This window comes from Coenobita brevimanus, chromosome 46, assembly GCF_032717465.1.
Source record: "Coenobita brevimanus isolate Jiangsu-jjx chromosome 46, ASM3271746v2, whole genome shotgun sequence".
Taxonomy (NCBI): Eukaryota; Metazoa; Arthropoda; class Malacostraca; order Decapoda; family Coenobitidae; genus Coenobita; species Coenobita brevimanus.
In genome coordinates, this window is record NC_136999.1 from 11,919,249 (window position 1) to 11,936,475 (window position 17,227).

At 38.7% G+C, this 17,227-nt stretch overlaps 1 protein-coding gene across 1 annotated transcript in view; it reads left to right on the forward strand.

The window, feature by feature from the left end:
* LOC145398811 (cytochrome P450 2L1-like) overlaps window positions 1–17,227 on the forward strand; it is a 166,412-nt gene that overhangs the window by 127,648 nt on the left and 21,537 nt on the right. The window contains exon 9 of the mRNA XM_080271620.1: window positions 15,858–16,002. Coding sequence (XP_080127746.1) covers window positions 15,858–16,002 — 145 coding nt within the window. The remainder of the gene's footprint in view (window positions 1–15,857; window positions 16,003–17,227) is intronic.

Below are 17,227 nucleotides of genomic sequence, written 5' to 3' on the forward strand. Positions count from 1 at the left end.
TGCTTTAAAGATGCCAGATGCGTCAGTGAGTATAGTCGCAGCTGGACCTAAAAGACAGTTAATGAGTCAATGAGTACAAAGGGGTTTATGCATTTGTATAAGCTGTTTTGTTTATTTATTATTATACATGTAAATATACACATAGAATTTTTTTTTTTCAGGGTGTCCTTTTTTTTTTTTTTTTTTAACTGAGAGGAATAAGGGCTTTTTTTTTTGTTTCTAAGCAAAATTTCATCAACTTAGGATACAGGGACATAAGGTTCTAAAAAAGTTATAACCCTTATGTATATTAGGGTTATAATTTTTTATTTTTTTATTCAAGTAAAAGGTAGCCTGTATCATAAATTGATGAACGTTTGTTTGAAAACAAAGAAAATAGCCCTTATTCCTCTCGTTTGAAAAAAGGTCACCTCAAAAAAAAAAAAAAAATGGATTACCATATATTTAACGTTACTACACGTAAGGATTATCACTTTTTTAATATTTATATAGATTTTGTATAAATTTATAGACTTGCACAGCAGATGTTAGAGTTGTTAGAACTTTCTAGAATAGTTTGTAATGTTCTAGTATGGTTTAACATTGTTTAGAACATTCTAGAATAATCTGAATACTATAAAACAGGATGCAATTTTCAGCATCTAACAGTTATCTTCGCAGTTTGCAGGTGAACAGTCAGCAAAATAACTGCTGTGTTACTGTTATATATTCAATATTTTTGTTTTTTAGCTAAAGATGATGTCGCACAAAAGAAGTGATTCTATCGTATAGAAGAAGAAGGATGTCTGGACCACTTCGTAATTTGGTGCAGATCCAGCAGTCACATAGAAGAGGAAGTGTGCCTTTAGAAGAACCTTCATTAGAAGAAAATGCAGAATGCCAAACCAACTGCAAGTTGTTGGAAGTTACCAGTTTCTTGGAGCAAAAATCAGATTAAGAAAAGAAGGAATAGTCGAAATTTCCACAGAAGTTACAAAATTATGGGAGTATAAATTGAACTTTTCACATGTGCCAGATGAAGCAGTGCAAGGAAAGCTTGACAGGGTGCTAAAATCTTACAATGAATGTGTCAGGAGGGGAAAATATGATGCCCTAAATAAACTTCTTCATATCACAAAAGTAAATGGTCAATGGTTATCCAATGAAGATAAACAACTCTACCACCTACAAGTGCAAAGCAAAAGAGAAGAGGGGTACTCAACAGGTCAAGTTGCAAGTATGGAAATCATTCATCTCTCAAAAAGATGAAAACTGCCTGAAGAGCCTACATTACCAACAACATCTTACGATCTTTCATCCAGTGGTAGTTGCACTGAATCTGATGACATCGAATATAAGGATGAAGATGAGACTGATCATCCACCAACCAGAAAACACAACAGAAGTGAAGTTGCAACTAACTTGGTGACATCCGCTGGAGTATTGACAAATAAAGCTGCTAAAATATACAAAGAATTATCACATGATGGTATTGATATTCCAGCTCGAAGTATAGCAGCAATTTACAAGTCAATATACAAAAAGGCTGCTACACTGAAGGAGGAAATGATTGAAAAGTTACAATAGGAAACACTGTCTTTTCATTTCGATAGAGAGGAGATTGATGAAAATGAGTACCAGGTAGTACTACTTAAAATTTAAAGAACCGAAATAAAATTGGATGCATTGAGTTTGGAAAATGGCAAGGCTGAAATATTGCTGAAGGAATTGCAAAAGTTACTGATGAATATAACTTATGGCATGCAATAAAAATGATCATTGCTGATACTACCATTAACACTGGGAAAAAGAGTGGAGTTGTCAGATTACAACAAAGGTTCTTGGTAAATATGAATTTCAACAAACCACAATTTATCGGTTGTCAGCATCACATTCTACACAGGATTCTCTGTTTGGTGATGGATGAAGGACTTGGCGCTAACACCAATTCTCCAAACGTCAAATATCCATTTGTATTTCCACTAATAAAGAATTATGAAAACTAAAATCGCAGTTTGTTAACCTGCCCCATCCCGACCACTTTTCCACCACTGACTCCCCCCAATCCCGACCATTTTTGGATTTTTTTTTTTTTTTTGGCTCAAACCTCCGCTTTTGGTGAGAAACATCGAAAATTCATAGAGAAATCGCTCACCTGAGATTTAAAATACTCGATACAGGTAGGAGTACCTCCTTACCTTACTGGGTTTTCTAACAGGCTGGCACCAAAGAAAACGAGTTCTGTGGGAGGATAACTATTTCACACCACGCATAAACGGTATTTATTTATTTACTTTGTACGAATTTATATGCAGTAATATAGGCATTATAAGCATTGTTTCACTCACTAACTCATCACCATACCTGACCTTTTTTTCCCGCATTACCTGATCATCATTTCTGACTGTTTCTTCCTCTAATGCTATGTAAAGTTTGTCCTCCATATTGTCATTGATTGGGGAATCACTCTGGCCCTGAATTTCATACTGTGGCATGACATGGCTTTGCTGGCCATGTTACTGATAACAGGTGAATTGCTGAGACAATGGCATGCAGGGGGGGGGAGGAGGTCATGCTGGGTAAGGCATTGTCCCTGCCTGGCATCTTGTAGAGGAAGGTGTCACGTGTATACGTACCAAAAATCACTCGCAGAAATTGAAAATTGCAATTAGGGACCTTGCAATTGATTCGCGTTTATGTACGTCGACGGGATTGGCAGTGACAAAACGTGTGGACGTTCAAGAATGTCGACGGGACATCACGGGTTAATGGAACAGAACAGGTCCTTGATAAGTCAAGATGGAGAGATGACGTGAAGTTTTTGTACCATTTAACACGAGTGTTTAGATTCTTTGAAGAAAAAGGACATTTTCCTTTGATTAACTTTCACAAAATTCCAATTATCGGTAATGGAAGGTGGAATTCAAGAGCAATCTCGCTATCCTTGCATTCATTCTTATACCTACAACAAGGAAGACTTTGGAGAAGAAATGCAGATTCATTTCGTATGAATAGGCAGGGTACTGGTTTATTAATCAGATGTACAATGAAAATGACTTCTAGAACTTGTCAGAAATATTGAAACCTTACAAAAAAAGCACCAAACTCATTGCAAAATCACTAGAAGCAGGAGCCATCCCTACTCAAGATACCAAGAAGTAATCAGTGCACAGAATGTGCAATCAATGTGATGCAGGAATTTTATGCTGCATGCAGAAACAAAGCCAAATTGCTACTTATATTTATTCTAGGTAATAAGCAGTGATTTTAAGTATTAATGCATCTCTGTAAGCATTTTCCTGTTTTAATTATTATACTTTTTTTTATGCAAGGAAGAAGGAACCAAAGGCCATGAGGCCGCAGTAACAGTTCCCTCCAAGAGAAAAACAAAATACAATAGAGAGCCAAATTCAAGATCCGATCATTTTGAGATGCCTGGACACACTGCGTTTGAAAGACTGGAGATCATAGGCAGCAGGAAATATAGACAGAGGGAGACAGTTCCAGAGCTGACCTGTTGCATAAATGAAAGACTGGGAGTAACGGTTAACTCTTGCATTAGAGAGTTGGACAGAAAAGGGATGAGAGTTTGCTGCCAGACGGGTGCAAAAATCTATTTTTGGGGGGAGGTGGGTGACCTTTTTTTTTTTTTTTTTTTTACTGAGAAGAATAAGGGCTTTTTTCTTTGTTTTTATGCAAAAGTTCATCGACTTGAGGTACAGGAATATAAAATTGTAAAAAAGTTATAACCCTAGTGTACATGTTCCTTAATTTTTTTTTCATTTATGTGGTTAGCTGGTGATAAGCTGTTATTGATAATCACTTCCGGATCCTTTTCGTTTTCTAATGTGTGTATGGTTGAACTTCCTAAATTATAGCCCCAATCTGGTCTTTTTTCACTTTTACCAATTTTATTACATGACATTTGTCCACATTAAATTCCATTTGCCACCTGTTACTCCATTCTCGAAGATTATTTAATTCCTCTTGTAGCTCTATGCAAGAGTCTGTGTTTGTAATTTTCCTCTATGTTTTTGCATCATCAGCAAAGATACTCAGGTAGCTTCCATTTCCAATGTTGCTGTCTATGTCAATTATATATACTAAAAACATAATTGGTGCCAGCACTGAGTCATGTGGAACTCCACTTGTCACTTCTCTCCATGATTAGTAGTTTCCCCTAAGCACTGTTCTCATTTCCCTTTCACCAAGAAAATCTTGCATCCATTCGAACAGATTACCTTGGATTCTTCCTTGATGGTACAGTTTCCATAAAAGTCTTGGTTTGGTACTCTGTCAAATGCCTTCTTGAAATCCAGGTATATGCTATCTACCCAGCCATCTCTTTTCTGTAGTATTTCTGCAACTCCATCATAGTAACTTAACCTGTGGATTGCGCAATTACCCTTTTATCTAACCCTGTGGTGCACAAAAAATGAAGGAAAAAAATATTTTTTTCTTAGTTTTTTATTATAAACTTGAAGATAAACATCCAAGGCATCATCTGGTGAAAAGAAAAAAAAAATCTCTCTTTCTCCATCTTTGTGTAAGGCCATGGGTAAGTTTATGTACAGGAGTAGTAAAAAAAAAAAAAGTTTTTGTTTATTATAAAATTGGAAGATAAACATCCAGGGCATCATCTGGTGAAAAGAAAAAAAATATCTCTCTCTCCGTCTTTGCATAGCACCATGCGTAAGTTTGCTTAGGGATGGAGTAGTTAGCACTTATGCACAGCCAGCACAGCCTGAGCTGTGGCTCGCAATGTGATGCTACCCAGCCTGAGCTGTGGCTCGCAATCCGCGGGTTAATAGATTAGTAATATAATTTTCCTTTTCTAAAACCAAATTGTCTTTCTGTTATCATATTGTATTTTCCCATGAGATTTACCCAAATTCTTCATTTCAGTTTTTTCTAAAATCTTACTTACGATGCTGTTCATTGATATTGGTCGGTAGTTAAGTGGGTTTTGTCTGTTTATTTTCTTGAAATGGGGCAAAATGTTTGCTTTTTTCCAAATATCAGGTAATTTACCTTGTATTAGGATGTCTCTGAATATTATATATAATGGACTACATAGCTCTTTTGTGCATTCCTGTAATACCAAACATGAAATCTCACCAGGACCATTAGCTTTTCCTTTATCTAATTTCTTCATCTCTTCCTGGATCTCTTGTTTCGGTATGCATAAGTTTGTTAATATGTGCAGGCATGTTTTTTGATTTTCATCTCTCGAAAATCTACTTTCTCTAGTGATACATGATTGAAAGTTTTTTAGTACCATACTTCACAAGTATCTTCTTCACTAATATAGATTTTCCCCTCATCTACGATTGGCTGTATTTTATCTTTGACTTTCGTTTTGCTTCGTATGTAGCTGTAAAACAACTTCGGCTGATCAGTACTTTTATTTATAATGCCTTCCTCAAATTGCCCTGGAGCTTCTCTCCTTATCCTTGTATAATCATTTCTTGCCTGTTTGTAGTTGTAATATGCTCTCTCGCTTTTATGTTGTCTGTATCTGATCCACAGCAAATCTCTTTTCTCTTTTGCATTTTTACAATTAGTATTAAACCAATTCTTTATCTTTAATTCCGTTTATTTGTGCCGTGGGACATAATTCTGGACTCCTGTTTCATAAAAATCGCTTTTTTTTTAATATAACATTTTTATCTTGGCCTCTTAGCTCCTGTTCCCAATCTATATCCTTAAAGTACTTCTTTAGGTCGTGATAGTTGCCTTTTTTGTAGGGTAGCCTCTTTTTGTAATTTTCATTATCTCTGACTATATTATAAGCTATCCTGAAATTGTAATCTAATACTGCATGGTTGCTTTTGCAGAATGGGGAGTGATAGATTGTGTTGTCAATTTCATTTTCTTGCCTAGTAAATATGAGATCTAACAATGAGGGGTCATCTGTTCCCATTTTTCTGGTGTTCTCCTTTACATGTTGTGTTAGAAAAAAAAAATTGCTGTATAAGATCCAGGAGCTTTTGATCCCAACAATTTTCATAGCTTCTTACGTCTTCAGGATCCCAGTTTATATTTGTGTTAAAATCATCCTTTAGTGTAATTCTTTCAGATTATTCTTCCATTCAGTATGGCAGGTTCTTAAACTCTGAGTTGTCTTTTCCACCTGGTATTCACATTCACCTCTATCCCATGTGTTTGTCTTGGGTGGCATATATAAGTTTGCATAATTATTTTCCCTTCTGATGTACTTATCTCTACTGCAATTAATTCTGCTTTTGAGGGTATGTTTATTTCTATCTTTTTTACTTGGAGTCTTTTTTCTTTTAGTATCATAACTCCTCCTTTTTTCAAATTTGTCTCTGCCAAATATTGTACCCGTTCAAATTTTTGGAGTCGTTTGATATCGTTGGGGTTAATTTTGTTTTTATTAGACAAAAGCCTGTAATATGAGGCTTATTTTCTATCATATAGTCTTTTATCTCTAATAATTTGGATACCATTCCATCTACATTAACCCTCTCGTGCACGTAAGTTTTAGTAAGTTTTCCGGTGCAATTCCACCCCCCTCTGCACTAGCCCCCCGGCGCGGCTCTGAAAACATGAATTCTCGTCTTATTTTCGCCACCCAAACATATATATATTGCCTTGAAACCTACATCATCTTTTTTGCCGGTTTGTTCTGGTTGATAAGCAAAAAAAATAATAATAATAATAATAGAGAAAAGTACGAATAGCAGTACTTTAGGCCGGTGTGAATAAACATTTTGGGACATCCATCTCACTTCCCAACATCATAGTTCGAAAGTTTTCCATCATACAGAAAATTGTTATTAGAAGTTTTGAAAGGGAATTTCATCAGCCTTCTAATAAGCTCTGCCAGGCTGAATACGATTTCTAGTTTTCGAGAAAATAGTAAAAAACTAAAAGTCATTTCCTACGGAAACTGATTCTTTGTTCAGGGAGCTCTAATGCAAGTTTTCTCAAAAAGGTTAAGTTTTTGTTTTATAATCTCGTGTAGAATTTCATGGGTCTTCTCATGGTATCCGTAGATTTTTCATGCGCCTCATAGTTTCCGAATAAATCGCAAAAAACTATTGGGTATCCATGCCCGTGCTGCACTTCCATCATGCACGCACAGTAACGTCATATTCCCCTCTATGTAACAACGATTTTTAAATTCAAAGGTATTACATTGTTATTTCATGTACATACGAAGAATTTTATGTGCTTTATCATGGTTCTTTCAGGAAATCAATATGTCCAATACTTTTCAAGTAAATGGACGACAAAGATAGAATACTCCTCCTCCCCCACAAGTGAGATAAAAACACTCTTCTCCTTCCTCACTCACACCTAAATATTTTCGCTTGCTAGGTTTTATTTATTTATTTATTTTTTACTCAAAGTATACATGTAAAATATCATAAGCATTTTGATAGTGCTCTCAGAAACTTCACATGACTACTGCTTCTTTTGCTAGGTACTGATACTGAAGCTGTACTTATTTCCAGCTCATATGTGTATATGTAAAAAACAATACTTATTTGTGTAAAATATAGACATATAGAAATAGGTCAATATACAAATGAATAAAATACAGAGAACTCACTTCCTCCAGAGGTGTTGAGCTGCTGGCAGGACTTGGAGGGGTTTGAAAATGAGAAGTTATGTAGCGTGTGTGTGTGTCTTGGAGGGGTTTGAAAATGAGAAGTTATGTAGCGTGTGTGTGTGTGTGTGTGTGTGTGTGGCACGCATGTGATGCTTACAAAAGATTCTCCACGAACACTCTCTGCACTATTTTATACGTATATTTCACACTAAATCATATGCAATATAGCACTGTCTGAGAGTGGTACAATACCTTTTCACTGAATTCTGTGTGGCTGTGTGGCGTATTTATTGTCTCTGATCCTTGCGCTAAGTTTGCGCTAAGTTAGTCAATGTTTGATATATTTCGCCACGAACACTCGTTGCGCTATTTTATATGTATATTTCACACTGAACCATATGCAATGTAAAACACTGTCACAATGATTCCACCCCAACCTCCTCTATTATTCTCTTCCTGACTGTGGCATATGTGACCGCCTGTTCCCTTAGCAACTATGGCATATGTCTATGGCATACATAATGCTTGCTAAGGTAGGTCAGTTATTTCACTAATCCAGGCACTATTATGTTCACACAATATAAGCACAGGCTTCACAATATAGGTAAAACACTCACATCATTTACAGGCAGGGTGAAGCAGAGTGGCAAACCCCTATATAACAATCCCAACTCCTGCCTCTAGGCCTAATGGCTGATAACGGGCCCCAGTGCTTTACAAACACTATATCTATGTTCCATAGATACAATCACTGTACAGTATAGTCAAAAATACTGTACAATCACAATATTTCAATTATGGCTTCTGCCTTGGGCGGTAGGGGGAAAATGGAGGATTTAAAGGGATGACTGATGCAGCACTACCCTTCAGCCCAGCTGGTCATGAGATACTTAGGTTTACTGATGTGCATTATTGCATTAGAGCAGTCACAGTGGTGCCAAATATTTACTTTGGACACGAGACTGGCCTGCTAGGATGCACCAAAATTTGATGCTAATTGGCCAAAAACTTAATAGTGAATTTTTTTCAGCTTTTTCATGTGATTTGTGTCCATGTGCGTTTACCAGGAGACACTCAAAGGACGCGAATCGCGTCCATGTGCATTTACCAGGAGACACTCAAAGGATGCGAATTGTGTCCACGAGCTTGAGAGAGTTAATTCGAGCACATGAACTTAGCAATTTTGTTCACATATTTGATATAGTTTGAGTCTACTATCTTACTTTTATTTAGTCCCTGATGTTTATGTGCCATTTTCTTATTTGCAATCCTACCACTTTGTAAAAAAATTTACTTCTCTTTTCATTTGACCTTGCATCATTCTTTCTTTTTGCTTCTTCCCTCATTTCCTTCAGTAATCCCTAGTCCTCTTGAGTTAGGCACCCTTTTAACCATACTTCTTTATATTCCTCTGATTCCTTAAGTTTGCTAGCATTTTTTAATACCTCTTCTACAGTGTTCACAGTTAGAAGGTTACTTTCAGGAGCATTGACTTGTTTCTCTCATATTTCCCTACCTTATTAAATTCCTCAACATCTTCCTTACAGATTTTCTGTGATACTACTTTCGATATGTTCATTATATTTACCATCTCCTTGTTATCTCAGGTGATTTTATTCCTTATTTTTTCTTCATCTTTACCAGTGATGACAACAGATTTGTTAATCTTGTTTTGGTTGTATAGATTCCTCAACTAGTCATTAGTATATCAGCTTGGAACTCCACAGCTGATCACCAATTTTAGATATCAACTGAGTCGTGACCTCACAATTCCAAAGCAACATTATAGTTGCGCCTGTTCGAAGTCACTTCCGGCTGACACTCTCCACCAAAACGTCTTCTCACACACTGGAGATAGTGGGAATCGGTGTAGAATCCTGTTGAAGGAATTTAGAGGTAGCGTGTGCAGGTGAACAGAAACTGAGCAGATTAAATCTCTGTTTATTGGCCACAGAAAGATACAACCGCCACACAGAGAGAGCTCAGAGTTATACGTCCCTCTCGTTCTAATGATAAGTGCGTTCTCCTCTAGCTGGCCTGCATCCCCTCTGGGTGTAGTGCTAGGTCAGCATAAAACAGAGATGCCAAATCCCACAGACAACTGGGATTTATACATGAATAGAAGTATCATAACTACCATGTACATTATACACCTCAATAAAATAGTATTGATTACATTAAAGTATACCAACAAAGTAAATATTTCCCCCAAGATTTAAACATATATATAATTCATATTTCTTTATTGCCTTCCCTTTACTCTAGCGTTTATGATAGAAAATGCTGGGCTCTGCAAGTCCTGATCACTCATCCTTCCCATGCCTCATTTAACAGTGAAATGGTGTTTGGTTATTTATCATTCACACTGCGTTGCACATTGTTAATTATGAATAAACAACTTTATATGTAATCTGCAACAATAGTGTGAAACTACAACTAAGTCATGGGAAACAATATTGGCACCAGAACATTGCTCGGCCACACCCTTTGACGTCCCCGTCGACATTGTTGTCCCAACTATTGTGTAGCCTAACCAATGTTTAGGGTAGCTAACTATTCAGCCACGTCCACTTGCAATCCACGAGTATGGACCAGTGGTTTTAGTAGGTTTCTCATTTGGCCTCGTAGATAGTAGTCCCAAACACAAACACAGAACAAGACCACGACAAGTAGAAGACCAACGTCAGGACCAAAATAAGAAGGAGAAAGGTATGAAGGGAGATAGGCTAGTGCATATGGTTCTAAATCAGTCTTGTTCAGGTGGATGAGGAACTGTATCTCCTTGAGCACATGAGACAGCCTGTTCACATTCAAGGTAGAAACATTGAATGAAGGTAAGAAGGGTCGTAACTGGGACGAGAAGTTCACCAACAAGGCTAGATGGTGCTTGTTAGGTAGAACTGCTATCTCTTTACTGTATAACTCACAATAATTGGGTGCAACATAGTAACCCTTTACCGTAAGGAACTGGTTTTGTGAGGCACATGTGAGTGTTACGTCCTCTGTCTTAGGAAAGAAGTATTGTTTCGCATGTACAAGAGCATGGAAAACTGACTTCAGTTGAATGGGCTGGAAAGTGCAGTGTTGCAGTGCAGAGGAAGTGTTTGTGTCCAACAAGGTCATCTTACATTTCTCTACTCCAGACGGAATGAAGACAAAATGGAAAGCAGGACTTACATGGAGATCAAGAAATGAGGCCTTACACTTCTCAAATTGATCCACAGTCGTTTCAGTTATATACCCTTTGTCATCCGACATAACTAGCACCTCTGGTCCCTCATTCAGAGTAACAAGTGTATTGTTAGTAGAAGCAAAAGGGAAAGGAATGAACCGCCATGCATGGTATATTACAGCATTCCTCATAGGTACCAATATCAGGATGTCATCATGGGTCAACTGAGCCTCTAACAATGGGTAATAATATTCCAGTTGACTCATACCAGAAAGTGGCGTAAATCCATGCTTCACCATAGCTACATCAAGAGCATTGATCAAAATGTGAATAGGAAGCAATAAAGCATTAACCCTATTCAAACTTGCACCGATTAAGCCGTCCACCATATTGGCTGCATGCGACTCCAAAGCAGTGGTTGACTCGTCAAGAGCATGTAAGTACTCAGCAATTAACACTAAGTTAGCCAGGGTTGGTAAGGTGGTTTGGATGTTGTTCACAACTCCTACAAGATGGTTGGTAGTCTTAATTATCCCTTTAGCTTTGTTAGTGAACTCACCTAATTGTTCATACATGTGTACGATTAGCCTGTTATTCACCTTTGCCACCAATGCCAAATCATGCATCTGTCTACCCAATTGCTCTACGTCCTTGTCTAGTACTGTACCAAAAAGCTTTTGAGACAGGATACCTACAGTAGGAGATCCACAAGTCCTCTCTTAGTACGTGCATGGACATGCTTGATAAGATCAGAATTTCCATTAGGTAATGCGACATGCAATTTAGAGAGTCTGTCTGTGAGCCTAAGTATATGTCCAGTGTGAAGCTCGGTTACACCATGCAAGGTTTACACCAAAGCTTCATTATCTGAGGTCGTCAACTGTAAGTTCCGGTTGAATAACTTGCCGACTTCCGTCAGTTCCTGTCTGAGGTGAAACAATCCCTTAGAGACCTCTTTAACAATATCTGGAGTTTGGAGATATCCTTCCATTGGGTCGTATATGCATACCGCATCCTCTACCATCACCACTTCTCCAAGTGGGCTCTTCAATGCTCCTGGCATCAACGCAGTCGTGTCCATGTCCGACGTCGTTCCATAGGTCCACTCGAAGTAACACAAAAGGAGTTCAATCGCGAGCCACATGCCTGTAAGAGAAGATACTCCCTTAATCGCTCTTACTGTGGGATCGTAGCTTGCTGCGATACTTTTGGTTAGGGACAGGTACGGATGGCGACATAGACTGTGACGAAGACAGAGGGGACAACACATCAGACATTTGGTTAGTTAGGCCTAGCTCTTGACTTACTGGTTTGATCCTGTCAGCATGTACTGCCTCCTGAGTTCCATCAGCATCATTCATTAATCGATAAGTATGTCCATGCACGTGTTCCACAGTGGTATATGGTCCGCGGAACTTAGGTCAGAGCTTGAAAGTTCTCTCAGGGTTGTTGATCATAACCTTCCGGCCTATCTCCAGCGTCTTTTCTTGACTATCTTTGTGCTGTTTCACCATCATCTCCACTCTTGAGGCTTTTAATCTCTTTTTGCACTTCACTATGTATGCATTGAAACTTTGCAAGCTGTACTTTGGAATAATTCTCTTGATTATACACTGGGATAGGAGGTCCAGCTAGCAAATCGTAGGGTAACACCTTCTCCTCTCCATAAAGGATATAATGAGATTTCTCCATTGACGAATTTTCTGAGGAGTTGATGGCAGCCAGTCTTGCCAGTCTTGTTGAACATTAATTGCTGGTCTCAAGACTTCCAGTATCTTCCTGTTTGTCCTCTCCACCAGGCCATTGCTCATGGGACTGTAAAAACTTGCCTCACCCCATACGTACAACAGATTTCCCGTAACACTTGGTTACGAAATTCACTGCCATTATCACTGAGCAATACCTTAGGTGTTGAGTATGGACAAATCACTGAGGTTACAAAAGCGTATGCCACCTCCTCTGCAGTTTTCGTCTGTAAAGGTGCTAAAACAGTGAATTGCGAAAAATGGTCCACTGCCACCAATACATAGCTTGAGCCTTGATGACTCCTTGGCAATACTAAGAGATCAATGGAGACTGTATCTCACGGTTTTTCCGGTAGGGGATATTCCAAAATGGGAGTCAGAAGTCTCGTTGTTCCCCGCATTTCCGTACACTTGACACATTGACTAACGTGGGCTTCTATGTCCTTCCTCATGGTCGGCCAATAGTATTTCTTTCTTGCCTCACATATGCATCTGTCGCGTCCAGGATGACCCACTTGAGGTACGTCATGAACCAATTGTAACATGGCTCGCTGTAGTGTAGCAGGAACAACCAACTGATACAGTGTCCCTCCCTTGGGGCTGTTTAACCTGCGTGACAGGAGGTAAAGTTGAAGGAACACTAGCAGTAGCACTATCCAGTTCCTTAGAAGTGTCCTGACTACTTAAAGTTTGGATGTCTTTCTCCAGAGTGTCTAACCACTCACCCAATTCTGAGTCTGCTTCACCTTCCGTTGTGGCTGGTTTGTCTGAATCTCCCGATAATTTTTGTCCCCACTTCTTCACTGTATCCATCTAACCTTGTCAGAATTTATTCCCTTCCCAGTTACAGGAAAAATTAAACTGACACAAATAGATTAGTTATGACTTTTAGCAATAGAGAATGGGACACAGACAAGACATACAGAAAATGTATGTATTGAGGGGAACTGAGAAACATTTATTTTTTTACACACATTATTTAACTTACATGTGCTGCTTAAAAAATGTGTCTAAGGGTTCACTGTGCATGTACACTACCTAGGTGTCATATGATGCTGAAGTTCCTAGTAGATTCATACTGTAAGTCCACACGCCCTGCAAGGTTTCTCCTCCAACCACACGACACTCCCCTCCCCGCAGAAGTCGTGAGGTAACTGAAGGGCCGAGACACACCACACAGCTCACCACACCGCACGCTCACCCTGCCTGCTTTACTCCAGCCTCCACGTCCAGAGTTGCCAGATGCATCTAGACAATCTCACCCTTCACCACACTGGCCTCGGTACAAGGGCGAGATAATTGCCAATTCGCGCTTGAAGGTAGAGATATCTCGCCAGGCAGAGATATAGAGAGAAAGAGATTACTCTGATATCTGCTCTACTGATTCGCTCTGAAATTAGTCCCTTCGCAACAGGAGCGTTAAATTTTCTGTTTCACCTGCAGGATCATGAGTGGTTGCAAGGTTTTTTCACTGCATAAACCCCTTAAGTACCTTGTCGTATCCTCACTGAACACCAATGTTATGTGTGTCATCCCACTGCTGCCACCAAAAATATGTTTCAGCTGTATAGATTCCTCAACTAGTCACTAATATATCAGCTTGGAACCCCACAGCTGATCACCAATTTTTTATATCAGTTGAGTCGTGACCTCATAATTCCAAAACAAGGTTATAGTTGCGCCTGGTCGAAGTCAATTCCGGCTGACACTCTCCACCAAAACGTCTTTTCACACACTGGAGATGGTGGGAATCGGTGTAAAATCCTGTTGAAGGAAGTTAGAGGTAGCGTGTGCAGGTGAACAGAAACTGAGCAGATTAAATCTGTTTATTGGCCACAGAAAGATACAACTGCCACACAGAGAGAGCTCAGAGTTATACGTCCCTCTCGTTCTAATGAGTGCTTTCTGCTCTAGCTGGCCTGCATCCCCTCTGGGTGTAGCGAGCGCTAGGTCAGCATAAAACAGAGATGCCAAATCCCACAGACAACTGGGATTTATACATGAATAGAAGTATCATAACTACCATGTACATTATACACCTCAGTAAAATAGTACTGATTACATTAAAGTATACCAACAAGGTAAATATTTCCCCCAAGATTTAAACATATATATAATTCATATTTCTTTATTGCCTTCCTTTTACTCTAGTGTTTATTATAGAAAATGCTGGGCTCCGCAAGTCCTGATCACTCATCCTTCAAATGCGTCACTTTACAGTGAAATGGTGTTTGGTTATTTATCATTCACACTACGTTGCACATTGTTAATTATGAATAAACAACTTTATATGTAATATGCAACAATAGTGTGAAACTACATCTAGTCATGGGAAACAATATTGGCACCAGAACAATCTCAGCTGTTTCCTTTATCATCCTTGGATTTTTTTTCTCATGTTGTCTTTCACTTTTCTTGTCATGTCTTTTGCTTCAGCCTTGTTTTTCAAATCATGGTATGTTTTAGCTGCTTCTGCCCATGTACTGTGAACATCCTTTGTGTAATTTCTAATAACTTCATTTTCCTGATTTATCTTCTCATTGATGTCTCGGCTTGTTCTTACAGATTACCTGCCTGTATAATTATGTCTTTATCATTATGGTTCTCCTTCAAAACTCTCTCATAGGTGACTACTGCATTTCCCATTTCCTTCAATATCTTTAGAATGTCTGCCTCACCTTGTAGCTCTCCTACTGTTGCATCTTTTCTGTTTAATCCTTTACCAGTCCCTCATTCTTTTTTTCCCCTTTTTGTTGGTACATTTCCTTCCTTATTTCACTCAAATCCAGTTTGAAAGTTTCCTCCAGTTCACTCACTTTCTCTGCTAGTTTTTTTTTTTTTTAATGTAACCAGTTCCACCAGGTCTGTGTAGTCATCATTTTGTTGTTTACTGTTTCCCTTCCTCTAACCTAGATGCACTTCATGAAACTACGCCATCACTATTTACAGTGTGGCATTTCTGTTATGTTCGTGTTGGAATTTACCCGGCGCCCGTCTGTTGATACCCAGCACCTGTCTGTCTTGCTTACACGGCTAATTCCTAAGGGCTCTGATTATTCGATATACTTTCTTTGGACTTCACTTTCTCGCCGTTACTTGCTGTACAATGTTAAATAATCTATGATTTAACTCAGTACCGAGCCTGACCCATTTTTTGATACAGTTAGGTATTTGATGCAGCTGAGCTGAGGCCAATGCTTCTGCCCTCACCGACTTTCCACTTTCGTGTGTGTGTGTGTGTGTGTGTGTGTGTGTGTGTGTACTCTAGATTATTGTATACATAAATTAGAATACGGTCACCAGAAAATATCACAAATATTTGACCATGGAGACAATTTGGCATGAAGATAAATGTATATTAATGGTAATTGGTTTTACTTAGGGCACGCTGATCAGCAGCTCTACTATCTCCATTCACAACAACCCCCATTACTGGCCCCAACCCAACAAGTTCCTGCCGGAGCGCTGGCTTGACGACAACGGCCAGTTTAACTCGAAGAAGGAAGGATTTCTGCCATTTAGCCTCGGTATGTGGAAAATTGTACTATTTCAATGGGTGTTTGGCTAACTAATGGAGAAACTAAAAACTGTATTGGCTGGATGAATCACTCTTGCGTGATAATCAAAGACGGTGGCAGTGTCCACCGAAACTGTTTGGTAATTATATTCTTCGTCTACAAGTGTGGGTTTTATTCACCGTCTAAAAACTGTATGTTCGTCAGCTTTAAAGTCATAATAGTAACTATTCTTTATCAGTTTACTTTTTGAATAAGGGATGCAAGTGAGAGCACTGTAAAATATGTCGAGCTTTGCTTTTATCCACAGCACCAAAATTGTTATTTTGAGAACGCAAAGTAACAACGGATCTGTGCACATTCTTGAAGATCTAGTGAAAAAGTATTAGACTTTACTTCTCTGGATTTTCTTATAATATTCTTTCTGTCGAACACATCCCTTCCTCCATCCCTCACCTATTCGTCACTGAGACTCCGCTGTCTGAGGTAATTGATAACAATCTCTGTATCCTCGTATATTCTCCATACTCATTTCAAATTCAAAGGTGATTGTGCTGCACATGTATTATCTTCCAGTATTTGTGATCTTGAATCCGCTGTATACTCTGGCAATGGTTAGCCTGTCATTCTCTGATTAAATATATCTGTGCTGTTTATTTTCCCCCTAGTTCTATGGACTAAGCAAAATTCTTTATCTGTCTTACTTCTAAACTGGAATATGTTCATTTCATTTCTTCTTTCTATGAAATCTCGATTCTAAGCAATTTTAGTGTTCATCACCACCTTTGGTTCCCCTCTCCATTCACTGATCCACCTGGTGAGCAAGTCTACATCTTTTTTTCCCTTATGATGTAGAGCAGCTGCTGCTGCACCTTGCCTGTATCAATGACCGTCTTGGAGAGAGTTCCAATATACAGTACATGACGTTTTCCTTACAACAAATCCTTCTTCTTACTCTCTAAATATTTTCTCTCCATTTGGTTCCTCCAGTCACAACTTGATCACTTCAACCAGTCCTGTCACTCCACTAAGGCCTGTGGATTCTCCCAAGAAACGACATCTGTGGCACTTTGGAGCTGTAGACCAGGAGGTCCTCAGGAACTGTTCTGTGATTTTCCTTGAAGTGATTATTGCTTCCATGGCAGTGAACAATCTGAATGTGCTTCGCACATTACAGAAGTTATTCTTTCGGACTTGGAAGCTTGCAATGGTTTCTCTTACCCTCCGACTAAATATA